This window comes from Nipponia nippon, unplaced genomic scaffold, assembly GCF_047370975.1.
Source record: "Nipponia nippon isolate SJK-2023a ecotype South Korea unplaced genomic scaffold, ASM4737097v1 scaffold_12, whole genome shotgun sequence".
Taxonomy (NCBI): Eukaryota; Metazoa; Chordata; class Aves; order Pelecaniformes; family Threskiornithidae; genus Nipponia; species Nipponia nippon.
Window position 1 is genome coordinate 7,490,053 of NW_028262313.1, and position 20,605 is coordinate 7,510,657.

General features: G+C 48.0%; 1 protein-coding gene across 2 annotated transcripts in view; it reads left to right on the forward strand.

Annotated features, from left to right (window-relative positions):
- TMEM255A (transmembrane protein 255A) overlaps positions 1-20,605 on the forward strand; it is a 28,473-nt gene that overhangs the window by 3,283 nt on the left and 4,585 nt on the right. Inside the window, exons 2-8 of one of the 2 annotated variants that reach the window (XM_087748603.1) lie at positions 1,059-1,201; positions 5,750-5,812; positions 11,456-11,545; positions 13,462-13,524; positions 14,584-14,672; positions 17,445-17,604; positions 18,936-19,079. In XM_087748603.1, the coding sequence (XP_087604729.1) occupies positions 1,059-1,201; positions 5,750-5,812; positions 11,456-11,545; positions 13,462-13,524; positions 14,584-14,672; positions 17,445-17,604; positions 18,936-19,079 (752 nt within the window). Of the gene's footprint in view, positions 1-1,058; positions 1,202-5,749; positions 5,813-11,455; positions 11,546-13,461; positions 13,525-14,583; positions 14,673-17,441; positions 17,605-18,935; positions 19,080-20,605 lie in introns of both variants that reach the window. The other variant, XM_087748602.1, reaches the window with a different exon arrangement.

A 20,605-nucleotide genomic window follows, 5' to 3' on the forward strand; every position in this document is an offset into this window, starting at 1 on the left:
TGGAAGCAGGTCCTTGCTCTTGGGACACGTCCCTGCCCTTCTCTGAAACACTCTGAGAAGTGCTGGTAGCGTGCCCGTCACTTGGGAGCCTCTGGGGTGGGAAATACCTTTGCCTGCACCCAGGGTGCATTGGAGAGCCCCAGGCTGCGGCGATGGGATTCGGGGTGGCCCCAGCAGCCCCCAGGGAGCGCGGGAAGGGACCGTTACGGTCCGTTACGGTCCGTTATCCTACCAGCCGCTCTCGCGGGTGCTGGGTTATGTCTACATAATGTATGAAATATAATCAAAAGGATTGTTCCACAAAGTGATGTAAAGATGGCAGAGCACACGCTGAACAAACACGCCTAAGGATGTTGCTGAGCCTAACGTCGCAGCCAGCTTTCCTTTTGGCTGATGGAATCACTATTTTATATTTGTGCTCATTTGGGAGATCTATAAATATATAAAAGAAAAAAAAAACATAATCAGGCAGCTGTAGATGAGTTTTACTAATCCACAAATTCATTATTCAAGCATCTAAAAATACCTGGTCCTTGCTGAAAGCAGAGGATGATACTACAGGAGGAGAAGTGGCTGTTACTGGTGATGTCTCATTTACATGGAAAATTGTGGATGCCTTATGATATGATTACAGCCAAGATTTCGCCCCTCAAAACAAGTGACATACAGTGTGGTTATTTAGCTTGATGTAAGTAGACAGATGAGAAAATATATAAATGCCTGATGGTAATGTTTCTTATTAGCTCAATTGCCCCAGGCCAGAGGGGCTGGGAGGCTCCGATGTATCCAAATGAGCTTTGCAAAGTTACAGTTCTTAAGGCTCTCTTCATCTACGTCAGGGCAATGATAAGATAAGTAAATGTGAATTCAGGTGCCCTAGTAACGCTTGATAAAGCATGTTAGTGAAGGTGAAAAGTGACAGCCAAACCCAAAAATATTCTCAAGGTAGAAGAGAGAAAATTCACCACAATGCGGTTGGCGGTGGGAGGAGAAATTTGTGGTACCGTGACTGTCCCCAGGTGGAATCAGCATATTCTGTTGTGTATGTGTGTTTTTAGGGTCGTTCAATAGAAGAAAAAGAAATTCCCTCTACGTAACTGTGACTCTCCTCATTGTGTCAGTATTAATTCTAACGGTGGGCCTAGCTGCTACAACAAGAACCCAAAATGTGACTGTTGGAGGTTATTACCCAGGGGTTATTGTAAGTATAGAACTCCTAGGTAGGTCTAGAAAAATTATTGCCTACAAAGTCCCTTGTAATGCTGCAAATGTTATAAAGGGTGATCTTGTCCTGAATATTATGCTCAGCTACTTCATTGCCATTTGATTTATTTGTTTTATTATTATTTTGCACCTGCTGCTCATTCCCATGCAAAAATCCCATCCAAGTGACAGCTTCCTCTGAGCTTAGGTAATAACATGCTTTTGAGCTAACGGTGAGACAGATAAATAGGTCTCATGTCAGTCAAAGCAACCCTAGAACTTCTTTGTTTGCATACATCACATTAACCCCGGGCAGAAGTAAGGCAAAGAAGGAGCATAGGTGCCAAGAACAGTAGAGAGACCAGGTCTTGAAATACTGTTCACGTGAACTCATGGTCATGAAGTTCACCTGCAGAAGTGTTTAACGATTTGGAGTCCCCGAATGAGGAGAAGCACGTCAGCAATAGCTGTGGCAGCTTGCCAGGGGAGCATGCACATCAAAGCAGCTAGCACATCCATTTTTTCATTTTTCTTGTCAACAGATGAAAATGGGAAAGGACAATCTTATAGGTTCAAATGGCTTAATTTAGAGAAGACCACTGGTGCCCAGCCTTCTTGCCAGTAGATGTGTAACCTCCTGCAGAAGCATAAGGGGCGAGTACATCATGCCCCTCCCAGCATGAGCAGAGGTCCAACACAAGCTGGAAAGCAAGTCCTGCTCTGTTCCTGTGTGTGTCTGAGACGTGCTCAAAAAGAAGCACAAAAAGGACTGAGCTGCAGCCAAATTAGGTGTCTTAGCAGGTTGAGTGTAGCTGCAGCCCCCCAGCTAGAGGCTCCTGGTGTAACAGCTGTGGAGCGCTGTGCATTTACGTTTGGAGCCTCGAAGTTGGAGGCTTAAAGCCAGTCCGGATAACCAGGTGAAGACTTATTCTTGCCTTGTTGCAGTTTGATTTATTTGCCACACATTGCTGATCTCAGGGAGGTTTATATTTCTCTGTGGACAAGCTCTTCTATGACTGAAGAAAGCCCCTTTACAGCCATTAGTGTGGAACTGTTACAGACTGTGTTGGGCCTCTTTGGTTTAGGATTGGTTTTCTGGCTTGTGACTCCTGCATTTAGCCCTGATCTTTTTTAAAGAGAGCTACAGAAGGAGGGTGTTGAGAAAGGTGGCAGGCTGGCTTCAAACTCTCCACACTTAGCCTACGTTCTGTCAGCCTGAGTTGAACCTCGTGCTTCGGAGCAGGTCCTGCAGACTGATGCAGATGGGTAGAGCCTGTTTATGTCCCCTTGACATCTCCCGTGCTATTTATGCTCTGGGAACGTCAGCATCGCTTATGCTTTTGGAAGATTCAGTCTACTCAAGGAATTAATGAATTCCTGGACTTGGGAAGGGCGCCGAGTTATTTTATTCAGAGGCACCCTTACAGTTTGTGTTTGTCACCAAATTCCTCCTCTCAGTTCATTAATCTGCTCTGGGGAAATGTGTGATGACCTCGCCTGTCTCCCTGCACAGAAAAACATTTCGGTGTGCTGCTGGATGCTTCAGCAGGTGCTTAAAATAGCCGATGTTTCGTAACAAGCTGGGATTTCTCCCTTTACTGTGGAAAAAGGGCTTGCTGTGGTGCATGAGTACTCGGTGAGTTGTCTCCGAGCAGGTGGCTTCCACAGCCCCGAAGAAGCAGCTCCTTGCAGGTTTTGTCATCCAGAACTTCACACGAATGTTAGACCTGCGTGCATCTCCATCAGGAGTTTCTGTGCACCACCATTAGTCATACCCTGAGAACCCTGCATTGGTAAGGAAGAGATAGAGCCAGCAGTCTCTTCGCGTGCTGGGTGACTTCTCTGTGTGTGGACCAGATCCATGGACGTCCCCATCTCATGGGACATCAGATATCTCATCGCTGCCATGCCTAATGCACCATTCTTTCCTCCTTTAACTTGTGTGTCTTGTGCAAATACCTCTTGTGCAAGGAGACATGCACAGTGGCTGTCTGATGCGAGGGATTATCTTCCCAGGCTCGCAAGGAAGGACAGAACGGGACACTGGAGACCTTATATGCATCAGTGGGATTCTGTTTGGTTGGGTTTTTTGGGGGTTTTGGGGCTTTTTTCCCCCCGACAGTGCCGTTCCTCATTGACACAACTGGAGGAGCTGAAGCAGAGGGTGCAATGACATGTCCTGTAGCCAGGCTGCCTTCACCCTCCTCCATGACCACTGACACCTTCGCAGCTACATCTGTGAACACCCTGGCTGTGCCGCTGTGGGAAATATCCTCACCCGTGGCGGGGTGACTGACCTGGGCCTGGGAAGCCCAGAGTGTAACAGTGATGCTCAGCAGGCAAGAGTAACGATCAGGTGCAGAGGGCAAGTACCCTTATGGAAGTGAGGCTCTGTGAGATATGTGTGTGATCTCCAAGTCATACCAGCTTCTAGCATCTGTGTAAATGGCTGACCTTTCTTAGGCTTTGACTGGCAAACCTCTTCTGTAATGGTTCCTTGTCAAGCACGTTGGCTTGGGACTTTACTCTGGAAAATCACATTAATTTTGTGTCCTGTCCTACTTTCAGACAGAGATGCCAGGGGATCATATCCACCAGCAAATAAGTGATGCAATTGATGCAAATTACTAAGATCTCTTTGTCCCATCTGTAGAATGAGTGGTTTTCCCATTAGTGCAATGAGAATTCCCAATAATTAATGAGAATCCACTGATTTATTTGGTCTTCACCTGTTGGATGTACAGACTTGCTCGAATTTCTTCTTTTTGAATTATCTTAAATTAGCTTAAGTATTTCACCTTTTGGTTTGAGGCTGCTCTGAAACACCATGTGGACATTTCTCTTCAACGTGTTGGATCAAGCTCAAAGGGCACAAAATGTTTTTCTTGAGCGTTTGCCTTAGGCGTGTGTTGCCTCACAACTTCCTTGCTGCAAAATATCACCAGACTGAAAATAATGCCTGGACCTATGTCACTGTTAATGCCTGGATCTCCCAGGTTTTGGGCTTGGAGTTGAGCTATAAAACTCCTGTTACTTGGGGAAGCTGGGGGTTGTTGCTTGCCCAAGCTGAGCAAAACAATGAGCCCAGAAGCGCTGGCAGATCAGTTTGGGGCAGTTCAGTAGCACCCCTGGCTCTCTGCCCTGCCTGCTGCCCTGGTGTTAAGCAGCACCTGGCTTTGTTGCTGTGCTTCCCACCATGGTAGTTAGTCCCTGATGTGGGGACAACGGTCTCCGAGAACTCGGAGTGCAAGGCAGGCAGCCGGGAAGCAGCAGCCTGATCGGCTGCTCTGCTTTAATCCCTGCCGTTTGAGCCAGCAGCCCTTGCTGCCCGTGGCACTGCACCAAATGTTACTGGGCTTAAGCAGGGGAAGATTTAAGCCCAACTTTTCATTACGTTTGTGTCTGCTAATCTCTGCACGTGCCTCTACTTGTTCCTATCGGATATATTAGACCTTTGTTTTCTATTCCTGGATCTTAAAATATCGATTCCAGGTTAGTTGACTCATTCTTGAATCACTGCAGCATGTCTCGTGCCTTATGCTGCTTCCTGAGGAGCTGGCCGGTTATTTGGCATTCTCAGCCAGACCTTCACTGCCCCCCTAGTCTATTGACTGGATTTGTACTGGCTTAATATGACCAGTCCAACTGTAGGACTTTTCCGGCATTTCGCATTTTGCCGACCCATAGAAGTGGAGTTGTATATGCTCTACACCGATCAAAGACCTTTCTCGGTGTGACACAGAAGTATTTCTGCATCTCACCCCCCAGTCCGTGGTTCCTGGTTGAAGTCCCTGTTTCTGGCCTGGCGGAGGTGTGCTGTGTCCTAGAAACTCTATTGAGTGTAGCTAAATGGCTTAAAGCTATGGAGACAGGAGGTGGGAAATTGCACTCCTGGCTGACTTCACTGAGCTGAAATAAGAACGGTGTTGTCAGTTATGGCAGCAAGAAAAGATGCTTTTGCTGGAGTAGCTGGTTCTCTTGGCTGGGCTGGCTTGAGTTCTTCTGGTAGAAGACCCTGGTTGATGCATCCTCACCCCTGGAAATGAGGGAGGAGTAGAAGGCGGCAGAAAACTGCTAAATCTTCCCAAGTATAATTCTCCCTTCATACTTCACATCAAGAAACTCTCTGAGTTGAAAGCTTAGGTGATTGTTCACACCCTTGGTGAGGTTACAGAAGCCTGGTTCTGCAGATGCTAGCGATGTGGTCCTGCTAGGTTTGCATCTGGAGGCTCCTGAGTGTTTGTAGGGTTGTTCCAAGACAGCAATGCATATCCTCATCCACCAGCCATTTCTCAGCATCACTGGGGAGGGGATGCAATTCAGAACTCATCCTTTTGGTTTCTACGCACGCTTTTAGTGTCATATACAGGATACGCTTGGTAGTTCCTACTAGTGAGAGACTCCACTGATTCCTTATCGAAGGAAGAGTGCTCACGCATCCGCAGTATGCTCTTTTGCTGCTTTTGGATTTAATTGTGTTCTGTCTGTATGTGAGATACGTTGGATGTCGTCTTGATCTAAATGCTAACAATATGTTGTTTTTCAGCTTGGTTTTGGGTCGTTTCTTGGAATAATTGGATCAAACTTGATAGAAAACAAAAGGCAAATGGTAAGTTCATTATAAAAACTTTTTTTAAAAAAATGGCAGTAACTCAAATTTTGTATGTAAAGAGTAGTATTGGTTTTCCTAACTCTTCCAGGGTAGTGTTGCATACCTCTTGAGAACTAGAGATGGTTTCTGGCAGCCCAGGAGAACAAGGCTGTTAACCCTGATATTTTTAAATTAAAAAAAAAAAAATGCTGAAGGAAGCACAAAGTGACTATACACAGTCTCATTGAACTCAGTGGGATTTTTTTAAAGGGCTTGAAAATTGAGCATTTGGACTTTTCAGGATGGTCAGTGCTTCACAGACTCATGCCCGGCGCTTTTTCTGTTGAGCTGTCACAGTATGTGATGCATAATATGGTAAATAACATAAACATAATACATTTGTTTTAAATCTTTTAAAATAAATTCTTAGAGGCTTGGGGGGTCTGCAAAACTTGCTTTTGGCCACTTTCTATTCTAAGCAAAAGATAGAGAAGATCAAGCAGGTGGTGTAACAGCCAGCCTGGAGACGGGAGGTAAAAGCCCTTAGAGGGCCCAGCAGAAGGTCCTTCCTGAGGACAGAAGCGCTCAGAGCTCCCTGCGCTAGATATGTCTAGAGAATAAGTCACTCGAGATATCGACATGACGAAAAGCATGAAGACTGGTCTAATTGAAGAGCAACCAACTTCTCCAGTGTTGCTGATTAACATGCGTGTTGCTGGTCCTTGTTTCCAAACACCTCTTCGAGTAGGAAGGAAAACCAAGAAACTTTGCATGCTGTAAAGCAGCAGCTGGGGACCTGAGAAGCACAGAAGGCGCTGGCTGGATCAGACGTGCAGACCACAGCGCTCTCTGGCTCCCTCCTCGCGCTGCAAGGAGGCTTTTGCGTGCTGGGGCTGGGCAGCCGTTGTCTAGGCAGGTCTCTGGTGTCCCATCCCGTGGGAGCAACGTTCAGAAGAGAGCAGGTGGGCAGTGAACATGCAGATGGCACAAACCAGATGAGTCCAGTGCTGCTGATACGATCACAACTGAGCTTGTGCTGGGTGGGAGGGGGTCTCGCTGTGCAGTGGGGACAGACCTGGCCCAGATTTGCCCTCTTTGGCACGCACAGGAGACTTGTGTGGACTTGGCTGGGTCTCTGATGGCCCCTAAACATGTCTTGCAGGCACTGTTTCACAAACCCCTCATCTTCCTGCCTGTGCCTGAAGGTAGGGGCTGTAGTGCTTGGAGGTGTCAGTAACACGGCTTAGGGTGGGGGGAAGTCTTATGGGAGAATTTAGAATTTAGAGAGAGATCAAAAGAAGTTGGTACCTGATGTGGTCCCGGCACGCTGTCGGGCTCAGTCTTTCCTAGCCTGTTTTCTCTGCTTGCCACATGTGGCTGGCTAGAGGTAGCATGTGGGGAGGTACAGTCCAGCTCCTGGAGCACCCTGTGGGCATGCCTGCCTCCTGCCTCCACTTGCCTCTCCCAGGAGAGCGGCTGCAAATCCCCCTCCCTGGAGGTTGCCCCATGCTCTGGCAGCGTGGTCCCTCCAGCCTTCCTCGTATGAGGTTGCACAGGGCCCAGGGGGGATCGTGCTGTACCTGCAGCCTGCCCGGCTGGCCCAGCGCTGCTGCCTGCTTTTGCAGGGATGGAGCTGCCTCTGCAGGGGGGCTCAGGGATCAGATTAGCAGGGTGTGCTGCTGACCAAGGCTAAGGCACGTTTGCCAAGTTGCAGAGGGAGTTGGGAGAAATTCCTGGTTGTCCTAATCCAGAGGCTGGGCTTGGCTGCCTTGCCCTTTGCTTTGCAAATGGCGTGCTCCCTGCAGAGCAGGGGAGAGAGGGTGAGGCAGACCCTGTAGGAGAGGACAACTGCCTTTCACACACTCAGACAGGGCGCAGGGGAGATGGGTTTCCCAATGGATATTTTTTACTGTTCTCACCCTGGCTCTGCAAGAGCAACATGTCCTGTTCCTTCTGTCCTAGCAGGGTTTCCAAGCCTCTTGCTCATCATGCATTAGCAGCATGTCAGGGTTTGGTTGAGCAATACCATGTTATGCCAGTCCTGCGTTTTTCACAGGAGTGCCCGTGAGTGACAGCATGGCTCTGACATGACTTGTTTGTTTATTCTGAAGAGCCCTGGGTAGCCCGTGTTTATTTTTTTCATCTCTCTATCGTTTTGTGTCCTAAAAAGCACTCATGACCCAGCTTTGGAGGGATTGCGTCACTGCTGCCTCGGTTGGCAGCTAGTGTGTCTCTGCTCTAACCGCAGAGAAGACATGCAGTAGCTGTCACTTATTGTCCCTGTGCTTTAGTCACATCTCCTCCTTGCCCAGGAGCACTTTACAGTAGCAACTTTGGCCATTCCATGTTTCCATAATACCACTGGCAGTGCAGGATTTTATTTTTTTTTTAATCTTCTGCGAACTTCCTCAGTGTCCTAGTTTGCTAAAAGGCAGTTTTGGTGTTGCTTGTTACACAGGTGCTCCTCAGTGATGGCAGGAAGAGCTAAAAGCAACTTCTGCTGCTGTCTTCTTGTGTGTGTTTCTGCCCATAAGCTGGCTGGGGAGCATGAGGAGTCACGCAAGCCAGTGTGGCTGATGGGGAGAGCTAACCTGAAGCAGCACTCCTCGCTTCTCTCCAGGCTGCCGACAGGAATAGACCTCTCTCATTTTTCCCACCCGAGCGTCTTGGCTTTCACGCTGTGCACCTGCACTTCCCGCTTGTCAAAGTAAGGGAGAGCTTTCGTCCCCCCAGGGAGGGCCAGCGGTGCTGCCCGCCTGCCTGCCAGCGCTGCCTGCCTGCCAGCGCTGCCTGCCTGCCAGCACCGCGGGCGGCTCTGACATACACCCGAGCTGCCCGCTCAGCAGTTTCCAAGTGAGGAGTCAGCGTTTCATGTGGCTTTGTGACAGTCATCCATGCCATGGAAGAGTAATAACCAACAGCTTCACAGCCCATGTGTCGCCAGGCCATGGCCTAAAGGGAACCTCAGCCCAGAGCACACCTGCTTTATGGTTCCTGCACTATCCGAACCCAGTTTGTATTTTCTTGTCCGAATGCTGCTTATTGTGGCTGTCTTTGGCAGGAGTTAAACGAGCAAAGACCAATCACTGATATCACACGGCTCTTGAGAGGGACTTCTGGGTGCGACAGTAACAGTATTGTCAACCCCAAATCAAAAATCTTGCTGGCAGCTCATGAGATTAGTTGAAAACCGTGGGATTGTTAAAATGAATTTGTATGGTTTTATTTGCTGTTTGATTTTCTTTATCATAAATTCTCAGTGGTTGGTTTTCAGGCTTTTCTTTCTCCAGCTGAGGGAGAGAAAACTGTACATAAAGCGAGCAAACCCATTTCTAACATCAGATCCTTATATCCTATTAGGGCTGTTATGAAAGTATCATTATTAACCTTGTATTATTTTAAGTAACCACATTAGCAGCTCCTATCTGCAAGCAGGGGTGACCGATAAATACCCTAATTTGTATATATTTAGTGTTTGGCTTGCTTCCCATCTCCAAGGGTCATGATATTAGGGAGAACATCCTCTTTCGTGTATGTGTGAAAGAAAGGACAGTCCAGAGAAAAACTAAACTTGCTACAGAATAACCAAAGCCAAAAAAGCCATTTCTTCCACCTAGACTGTAAGAAGCTGTGCTTTCTCCCCTTGTGTGGTTTCACTGGTGGTGGCAGTGACACAGTGTGGCTGCTGTAATGGCTGGGGCGAGGTGTGGTCCAGATGTGGCGATGGTGAGGGTCTGAGTGGGGAGGAAATGCTGCTGTTTGCAGCTGACAGAAACAAGGTCCCAGCCTGGGACCTGATTCTGGAAAACTTGTCACCTGCTGCCATCTGCAAGTACTTTGTGGCACAGCATCTAATATTCCAGTAACAGCTTGTTACTAGTGACCATGACTGGTTTGTATGGTCATTGGGTTAATCTCACAGCCTGCTCTCTCTGCTGCTGCAGTTTCTATTTGCGGTGGGACAGTGTACGCCTTGAATACTTGCCTCATCTAGAAAACGATTTCATTTTCTCTCATTTTGAAATGAACTGAAGTAAGCAATGGTACAGGGGCCATTTCGGCTGTCCCACGTGAGCCCTCCTGCACCTCCACTCATTGCTCAAGCTGACCTGGTCTGCACGTGGATGTTGCTGGAGGAAGGTCTGTTTTCACTGAGGGAGGTTCAGGTAAAAATAGTGTGATTAACATAAAAATCCCAAGATACTTTAAAAATGCATATGGGATCCTTCTGGCTTGTGTTTGTCAAGGGATTTGGCTTGTCTTTCTGAGAACTGGATCCTTGTGCAGTGGCAGGAACCAAGGTTTTCGAGCCAACTTAGCACCTGGAGCTTTAAAACAAACATCCTCGTGCCAGGAGACCCAGGATATCTGTCAGTGCTGGCCAAGCTAACTGTTATTTTTCTATTTGTGGTATTAGTGAATTTTACTATTGCTCAAAGCTCCTGATGACCAGAGTCACCTTGGTACTTGTGGAGAAGCAATTTTTAATAGCCGCCAGCAACCGACACTTAAAGGCTGTGATCGCTGGAGTGGAAAACCATCAGGGAAAAACCCACTAAAGCTTTCAGTTCTTTAAATGGAAATACTGCTGTTCCCCAAGCTACGTCTTTGTGAACCTGTCTGCTTGAATGCTGTGCTTGCCCTCCTTCCACAGCCCTGTCGATATCCCCGATGTGCATTGGCAAGGGGGATTGGGATCGGTATTGGGAGCTCTGTGTGTGATGAGTTGGTCTGGAGCCCGCTGGCAGCGGCTGAGCTGCTGCTCGGGAGCGAGGAGGGGTTGTGTCGGCACTCATGCGCGGTTCCCGCAGCTGAGCACTGGCACTTTGGCAGAGGTGGTGGTTAAAGTGGCGTAGTGGGAGTAGAGTCTTTATTTCTCATACCTGGGCTGGGGTTTGAGTATTGCTGGTTTAACTTCTGAATGCTTTCACCCTAATTTTAAGAATGGGCAGGGTGGGGCCAGTGGGAGAGGATCAGACCTGTCTGACTTCCCTCCTTGAGCCAAAGGTGGAGACCTCTCTCCTTGCAGCTCCCCGCAGCCAGGGGAAGGCCCCGTGGGCTGTGCTTGCCGCAACCTGGCACCGAGCAGCCAGGCTGCTGCGAGGGTGTACAACACCCGTGGCGTAGGCTGGTCACCTGCCTTCGGGTCTCGTGGCTTTGTGCTTATGCCCACGTGAAAGTGTTGTTTCCTGAAGGCACAGCCCCACCAGAGAGGTTTGCATACAGCAGTCTCCTGTGTCCTTACAGGGAGGTGTTCACAGGAGCAGCTCCCCACAGCACTCCAGGGTGGGGAGAGAAGAAATCTCCTCCTTTCTCTCCCGGGAAGAGTTAAGGACAGCAGCAGCCAGAAGAGGAGGTGTATCCTCAGCCTAAGTTTAGCACTTTGGAGTCATGGAAAAACTTGCATTACAGTATCAAGTCCCCAGAGAACCAGTCTGGCACAACGCTGCTACTCCTGCCGCCTTGCAGGAGCAGACGCTCTCCTTTGAGACGTGCATCCCATTGCCTTCAATGAGACCAGTCTGTGCAGCCCGGGCAAACGTTTGGGTCATTGATTGCTTGAGGGCTTATTGACTGTGGCTTACGTATCCTTGTGGAGAGGGCACAAAACGCTTGGTTGTGGAGAGGCAGATGATACTTTGCTTTGTTTTCCTTTCTCAGCTGGTTGCATCGATCGTCTTCATCAGCTTTGGCGTCATTGCTGCGTTCTGCTGTGCCATAGTAGACGGTGTTTTTGCTGCCAGACACATAGTAAGTGCTTCCAGGAAAACAGAGGTCCTGCAATGCTTTTACTCTAGGAAAGCAAGTGATGGTGTCCATAATCCTGTATCAGGCCGCATCAAACCCTGTAAATACATGTCATGTGGTGAATGCTGTTTTAAATCATAAACTTTAGAAAAATGTATCAGTTTTGCAAAACTATTTTGAAATGAGCAGCAAGCATTAAGATCTCAAAACTTTGCTTTAGTTTTTTTGTGTATGCTTCATGCGTTTACCGAGTCTCAAAACTATAAGGTGTGATGTGAATTACAGCTATTGCCGAGGGACAATATATGAGCAGTGACATCTATTGTATTTTAAATATTAGCAGAGGTAGTTCTTAATGCTGTTTGAACCACTGGATGTTGTAGTAGAATGAAGCAATTTGATCCGAAGCTCATTAAAGCGCTAACAGTAGCAACAGGAAGCACTTGCAGCAGGTTCTCAGTTTCCAGTCAATGACTTAAAAAAATACGAGCTACTGCTGTCATGACCAAACTCTAGTACAGTGGGATGTGCAAAAGCTTCAGATATTAGTATAGAAATGAAAAAATAGAATTCCATTTCAATTTTTTAATTGAAATTTTTAACTGCAAACAGGTTTTTGTCCTGCAACTCCGCAGTTTGACGACTTTTTTTGAAACTTTTGGCAAAATGGGATTGAAAAGGCAGATTTGGGGTTTATTTGTGGTCAGAATGGACAGGGATTTCAGAATGTCAGAATTGTCCATGAAGTGGAAACTCCCCATGTCAGCTGGGTTGTTGTTCTCCTTGTAAAGCCGGCTTCCCTTTCCTGCCCCTGAGCGTTCCAAGGGGAGGAAGATGGCTGGACGGCAGGATTTGCTGACAGAGCAAAGGGCAGCTCCGCTCAGCTGCGTGATAGGTCTCTGTCTGGATGCAGCCGGCGAGTCTTGGCTATCTCTGGCCCCCTTGCGAGGGCATGTGAAGCATTAGCTTTGATAAAAAGGTGAAGCTCCTTCGACTGCTGATCCTGGCCGTGTGTGTCGGAGCCCCACAGCTGTGCTCTGTGATTTTTAGGTGCCGACCTCACAGGCTGGGTGATGGCGTGAGCTGGCACCTCCTCCCAGCCGGCCGTGGGGATGTCTGCGTGTCTGAGGCAGCCAGAGCTGAGAATGTTGGGATGCCGAGAGCTCTGGTTTCTGCCTCTTGATGAACGGACATGCTTTTGGCCTCGCTTCACCCCCTAACCGTCCAAGAATGTCATCTTGCTGGAGACGTGCTCCTGCCATGCTAGCACATAGCGTTCCCCCTATTGCCTGCTGCTGCCGCTGCCCTGCCACCCCGAGCTTTGGATCCGAGGCCCAGAGAGCGAGTCCAGCTGCTCCTGGGAAGGGCTCACTGGAATGGATACACATCCAGCGTTGCTTTCCCTGAGTTTTGCCCTGGGGACCAGGCTGCCCCGAAGTGAGATGTTAATGCAGGTTGTTTGCAGGCTGAGCCATTGGAAGTCCTCCAGAGCTTTCCCACAAGTCACTCAAGAGCCCAGAAAGACAAATTTGCCAACAATTTAATAAGAAATTGTTATGATTCAGCATGAAGAACCCTGGGAAACACATCAGGCAGCCGTGCAATGTGTCTGGGGGGATGAGGAATGAATCATTCAGTTCAGGGTGGCCGCCCTCACCCAAAGGAGCCTGGCTTAAGAGCCTGCTCCTCCCGTGCTACCTGCAAGAAATACAAACCTCCAAGGACCGGGGTTAAACATCACCTGGGGCTCAGGGGGGCTGAGGTGGGGGGCTGCCGTGGGTGGGGATGTTGCAGAACAGCCACTGTATTGAGGTGGTGATGCGAGAGCAGGTCTCTCTAAAGCCTGGCGCCTTTCCCCGGAGCAGCTAGCTGATTTTGATTTCGCTGCAACGCTAAGCCTGGTGCTTTTTCGTCGGCAGGACCTGAGGCCGCTGTACGCGGGACGATGTCAGTACTACTCCAAGAGTATGACCCCACCGGAGGTAAGAGCGGGTTCGACTGTGCTGTCTCCGTGAAGGGGCAGGCTTCATGGTGCAGGTGGAGGAACCTGCTGCCAGGCTGCTGCTCCGGTGTACTGGAGGTCTGCGAAGCGAGGAGGGGGTGGGAGGCTGGGCCTGGGGTGGGAGCGGGGTGCCGGGAGGACTCAGGGAGTGAATTCCTCCATGCTTGGTACTGCCACGTTAGTGAAGGAGCAGGTGGAGAGGAGGGGATGAGGGAGAGGAAAAGACAGCAGTTTCTCTAGAACTTCAGCTGCGCATTTGTTACAAGAGCAGGGTGGTGGGTTAAGAGTTCAGACAGCAGTAGTTTCGGTGGATACGAGCGACATATACCAGCCTCTGCACCTCTGCTGTCTGTTGTCTTCTCCAAAGAGAAGCCCGTTGGGGATGGATGTTCCTGCCACATACTGATAGTGTGTGTGGACATCTTCAGCTGCCTTTGCTGTGCACTGAGAGTCTCTCTGAGATTTCCTCACAAGTTCCCGAGTAGTTTTGAATAACCACTATATTCCAAATTAAAAAGCCTGCTTGAGGTGCAAAGTAAGTACTATCCAGTGGCATTGGTGGGGTCCATTATCTTTTCAGCCCAAAGACTGTCCATGTGAGCTTGGGTGTTACTACCCACAGGCAGACAATTAATTGCTTTAGTCGGTTATTCACCAATATGGGAATCTTGCTCTCAGTTTGTATCATCCTATTGACAACTCTTTGCTCTAAGTTGCTGTGTGGTGAGGAGTGTTAGTTCAGCAAGGTCTTGGCTGCTTGCAAGAGTTGCACAACCCTCTTCCTATGCAGGCTCGTGCTTATCTATGACTTCCCCATGGTGGAAGGAAACGCTGGTCTGCTCTAGTCTAGTGCGTCTTTATTCCAGTATAACTGCATACTTTGTACAAGCTGTGCTGCAAGATAAGGAAAGAAAAATCTGCCTGGGGCTAATCTGGAGATCAGCGCAAAACGTACATGTAGAGCAGGCCAAATAGCAGCAGAAACTGTTTGGTGATTATGTCCTTACGTGCTTTATGTATTTTTTCTGGATTCACACAGGCAATCTGTCACCCACAGCGCCGTGCGCCCTGCACGCCGAAAATAAAAACCAACACCTGCTTCTGCTGTGACCTGTACAACTGTGGAAAGTGAGTAAGCTAAAAATACCATTCCTGGCCGTGGGAAGGGCGAGCAGTGGTCATGCTGGTTTGCAGGTATCTGAAGGGCCAGGATAGGGCAGGAGCAAAGTATCGGTTAATGACAGCTGTTGTGGGAAGGGATCTTAAGCTGTGGTTGCTAGCCACAGGGGCTCCCAGGCAAAAGGTAACCAAGTAAAGGGGTGTATGAAATACACCAAAGCCATCCCAGTTACGGGTGAGGATGCTCCGGGCCAGCCTGGCTGGAAAAATGAACAGGGCGGGAGTTTCCATTACTTCCATGCTTGGTGCCTTCCCCAGTTTTTCCCCTATTGAGTGTCCCTTGTCCTAACACCTTCCTTCTCTGTTGGCACTGCTTATTCGCTGGGTTTTATTTTGTTTTAGAAGATTGAAGATGTAAAAACTGGGACACTCTTCTTCCTTGCCTTCTCACCGTTTCATTCCCCACCCTGCTAACAGGGAGGAGAGTTCACAGGCTGGTGCCACCTGCGTTTTCATAAATCAGTATCCTCTCTGCCTGCTGAATATCTTTCATGATCACAAGAGGTTGGAAGGTGTACCAGCTCTGTGCAAAGATGAGTCAGAAGGGTGGTTACCAATCGAGCACCACTGCATAGTGATCACACCATCATTACATCTGGCTACTGTGCCTAAGCCAACTTCATTTACAGCATGTGCTGCTTATATCATTTGGAGTGTCTAATGTGTGTCAGCAAGCAATTAATACATTGATTTTTTTTTTTTTTTTTTTTTTTTTAGTGCTGGCTCTTGCCTGGGGCTGTTTCAGGCTTAGCGTTTCTCACAGTACTTAGTTGGGCTGGCCCCCACTTAAATCATTGGCTGTGGCGGAGGAAGATCAAAAGCTGTTGCTGGGAGAGGGTGGTTCGGCATGCTGGGAAGGGGAATCCCTGGTCTCTGTAGGACCTTGTTTCTGTGGAAGCCATTGCGGAAGGGTGAAGCTCACACTTTCCTTTGACAGTTTACAGAACACGATCCCTTTTTACTAGCTGAAGAGAGCGATACACAGAGAAGTGATTGGAACAGAAAAACTTGTAACTTTTATGGTTTGGTTGGTTGGTTTGTTTGGTTGGTTTTTTCTCCAGTCAGGCTGGTTCAGGGTCCTGCTTCTGACCCATTTTCCCCTCTCTGATATGAGATATCAGTCATTACCATCTCAATCTTGCTTAGTGCCACACAGGTGTTCTGCACTGAGGGAGGTGCTGGTTCTTTTGGGATCTCAGTAAGAAAGGCACGGACACTCAAGGCTGGTTAGCTCACGTATCATGTAAAGGATGGAAATGATAAAAAAAATGACAGCAATCTTGCATCCCTCCTGATACTGGGAGCCCTGACTGTGGCAGCATCGGATGAGCCCCTTCCCATTGATAAGTACATGCTGTACTTATCTGTACAGTGCTGAATGTTCTCAGTGGTACACCAAGGTTCGCTGAGAGCTTTACACTCTCACACATCTCCATAGGAACGAGCTCTTGCAAACAGTACATACAGGTTGTAGCGTTAAAGGCAGTCATGGTATGCGCTCAGGTTATGCAGAGGTCGTGCAGGCTAACATACAGGTTTTTACAACCTGTGGTTACGCTCTGCCTCAATTCTGCTTGGAATCTCTGTCTCCTTGTTGCAATGTTTTCTGCAGTGGCCCGCTGCAACAGGATATGGAAAAAAAGGAAAAGAAGAAACTGAAATTGAGTAATGAGGGGAAGGAGGGTGGCTCTTGTGAAAGGGGGCAGGTTCCTGCAGGCCTTGCAGAGTCTGCTGGGGTGCTGAGCCTGGATCTCCTGCTTCTTGGCCTTAAATATGAGCCTGTTCTTCCCCGTTTCCTCAAAGCCCTTGTGCAGTTTGAGCCTAACCCCATATGTGAGCTAGGAGGTAAGTCATTCATAAGCCCTTAGTATCGTTTGTTCCCAGTAAATATGTTTTCTTAAGGGGAATTTGCTGTAGCCCACTACATCTGGTAAGCTATGCCGAAGGCCAGCCTGTTCCCCCAGGCGGCAGTCAGAGAGAAGTCATTACTGAAGAATCCTGCCTGCGAGACTCCAGCCCATATGTTGCAGGAGCCGCTCTTCCCTTTCCAAAATAATGACCTAAGTGGATTCGACCGCGTTTTCTCCGTCTCTTTTCTGCATGTGGAAAAGCTTAAAAATGTGAGCAGAAAGACCTCTCTCTGCCAGGGTCCCAGGAGTCCTGCCAGCCCATGCCGCTGTAGGGCTGCAAAGGGCAGGCAGCTGGAGCAGAGCAGCTGAGGTGGACGTGCTTCGTGGCCGAGCCCTGCGGTGCCAGGAGGCCAGCTGTGCTGTCCTGTGCCGTCCCACCCAGCTGCTCTTGGGGCTGTGAGGAGCAGCCAGTGCTGCCCTGAGGGGCAGCTGCCACTCCTCGGGGCACGGACTGATTTCCCTGTGTAATTCCAAGACCGGTTTATCCTTGGGAAGCCTCCAGGATCTCTGTGGAGATTTCAGATGATAGAAATAAGATTCAGACTCAAGGTTATTTGGGTATTTGCAGGACTTGCAGAACTTGTTTGTTTCGCAAGAGATCAAGCTGTCTTCTGCCGTTGTCCTGCAGGGAGATCTCAGATGCCACAAGCACAGGATCTCGCAGGCTTTATCCCCACTCCCTTGGTAGTTAGGTCCAGGCTATCATTAAATTGCAGAATGCACTTTACTGTCTAGCAGAAGTGCTTAGGTTTTATGATGTGTGGTGCATTTTTTAATCATTATTGTTGGGTTTTTTTTTCTAATCTAGCAGAGTAGAGATTTCTGGAGGCTACTATGAATACATTGATGTCAGCAGCTGCCAGGACATCATCCACCTTTACCACTTGCTTTGGTCGGCGACGATTCTGAACATAGTGGGGCTATTCCTAGGGATCATTACAGCAGCGATACTTGGAGGCTTTAAAGACATGGTAAGTTGGTACCAATTTCTCTGTGCATTAAATGAAACAAATCGGGCAAATTGCCTTTTAAAGATAATCATGAAAACAGCTATTGGTATTCCAATGCAAATGATCTATGCATCACTGCAATCAGGCTGGAAAGAAGAGCATGAAATAACTGTAAGGAGAAAGTGGAAATGATTCACCTTTCTGATCTGGTGTCACCACTGAACGCAAATAGAAAAGATGAACAGGATTGGGAGATTGTATTTTCAAAAGGAACCTTCTCGGAGGTGTTGGCAATACCAGGATGAATAAAAATAAGCTCTTTCTTAAAAAATGATCTTCCTTTTCATAGCATTGACCTTCTACAAGGAAATGTGTGGTGGTTGCTCATGAATTGTTGATTTTATAGCAGCAGTAGAGTTCTGAGCTTTACAGACTGTTTAAGCAGCTCTGTTAGGCTGAAACTCTCCATCTAGTTTCTTCATGGTGCAGAATCTGAGAGGGGGAACTGAGGACCAAAACTAGCTGAGAGACTGCAAACTTCAGATAATGAAAAAAATGCTGTTCTGACAATGTGAGCTTTGAAATACCCTCAGCTTGACCAGGCTGCCTGTTACCTTCCATACAGTTTTGTTCCGCAGAGGACAAACCAATGGGGAGAACTGAACATTCAACAGATAAATTTGGGGTTTTTTTCAGTCTCTTGTGACTCATTCAGAGTGATACAAAATGAGGCACTCAGAAAAGACCATTTGTTGTCCTGGCAATACGTTTTTCTTACAAACAAATCTTGGGCCCTGCACTAAGGGTGCCTTATTTCAGAACTCTGAACTTCCTTACGCTCTTTTCAGGCTCACCAAGATCTTCCCAAACAAAACAGGAGACACATTCCCAGCTGTGCATCATGGCTTTTTGAGATTCGATCCATACCAGACAGCCTGTAAACCTCTGCAAAAAAAGATGCATCCAAGTGTCTGTGAACAGCAGTACAAGAGGAGTTGAAATATGCTGATCTCAAAATGCACTGAATAACGGAGTAATCAAAATTAATGGATTCTTCCTCCTACTTGTGAAGATGCAATCTGAACGGTTGTTTTGTTTGAGTGCTGGTGTGCACTGGGCTGTTGCCAGCTTGTTCTGTGGAATCTGAGAGGAAACAATAGGTGGCTGAGGAATGAAATGACCTCGGGACTCACAGGCTGCCTAAGAGGGAACCGGATTGCCAGTTGCTAATTCGGCAGAGTTGAGCTCTAAAGACACACAGTGCTCCTTTAAATAATTTCTGCTTTCATTCAGCTGTCAGCTTTCTGTGACTTGGTTAGCAGCCTGAGATTCTCTCCTTTTTGTTTTAACAGACTCCTTCCCTCCCTACTCTGAACTGCACGGTTGAAAACGCACACCCTTCGGTGTCCTACTACTCAAGGCCACAAGTGACATCTTACAACACCTACTACCACAGCACTCCTCACCTGCCTCCCTACTCTGCATACGACTTTCAGGTAAGGAACGTTACAGGATGTTTTCTTGTTTAGTGGCAAGGTTAAATCCAGCCGGTCCGTGGGACCCTGGAGGGCTGTCTTCCCTTCATTCACACAGTTTAATTTTCCTGTTCTGGCAGAGAATACCACATCTTTCTGACCAGGCATTGGTCCTTGGCAGTGCTCTCTCTTACTAAGGCAGTGTTTTCCTGAAAGCTGTTCTTGAAGAGAAGGCAACAGAACCTGCTGCCTGCCTCCCCTGTCGTTCCCTGGTAGAGGCCACATTAAAAGTAGGCACTGCCTCTGGCACCTGCAGTGCTCTGAGGATAGAGGCACAGTGAGGTGTTCAGGTGCTAGTTTTTATTAGGCCAACTGCTACATCCGAGAGAAACAGATGAGCTTTTGGAAACAAGCTATTTGAGCTCCTGAAGACACATACTGACTGAAAAGCTCTTCTGTTGTGCTTTTTTCCCCACATGCTTCCACTGGTCTAAGAACGGTCCCTGCCAACATTACCTCTGCTGTAATGCATCCCTTCCTCTTCTGAGTTATGGAGCTGTGCTGTTGGAAACAGTGATTTCATGTGAACCTTGCTGCCAACATCAGCTTTCACTTGTTGAAGCAGACGAGGACATTTCCTCCTCAGCTCTTCTGTCAGGTGGATGTTACCGCAGTGATGATGTTAACTTAACACATCATACGTTTCCTTTGCCACCATCAGGGCTGGAGACTTTTTTTATTAACAAGAGCTCAAAGTCTTGGACATCAACTAAGAGGTGTGCTCTGTGATAGCCACCATCTCCCCCATCAGAGCCATGCATTAGATGTAACATGAATCTAAACCTTTCTGGTTTTACTGCTAGTGCCACTAGACAACACTGTTGTCAGGCTTCCTAGAAATATTTGAACACTTACATCAGTATTTCTAGGACATATTTATACAGATTTGTGACTCATTTTTGAGATTAATGCAACGCGGGACAGTCACTATGGTTGTATAACTTTTTACAGTTACAAAAATGCCAACCTCGGCGCATACCAAACCAAGCTCTGCTGCGAAGTCCTCTTTGCAGCCACTCGGCTGGTACCAAGCGCTGTTTAACTCGGGGTTTGTCTGTACTGCAGCCACACTACCAGCAGAGAGCTCAGCACAGGTGGATTTGCCCTGCTTTTCAACTAGAAGTACTGCTGGGGCTCTGCTAGTGCTTATATCTCAGCTGGACAGATTAAAGTCCCTCTGTGTCTCACTGTTGTGAGCACAGGTGTTGGCTTAGGAGCCGGCACAAAAGCTGGGCATATATTGAGGTAATATAAATTTTAAATACCCAAGTCTCTCTTTCAAATGCAATTCCAAGTCTGAGCCTTGTTTATCTTCCAGGGAACCTGAGGGCCTGCATGAAAGCATTAGCTGAGGAGACTCTCTCGAGCCCTGCTCTGACCCAAGCAGTGTCTGTTCCATCCTGACACCATCTCCCCTGCTATCCTACAGCACACAGAGCAAGCCCAGCCTTGCCTCTCAAATCCCTTTCGAAGGCTGTGCTCCCTCT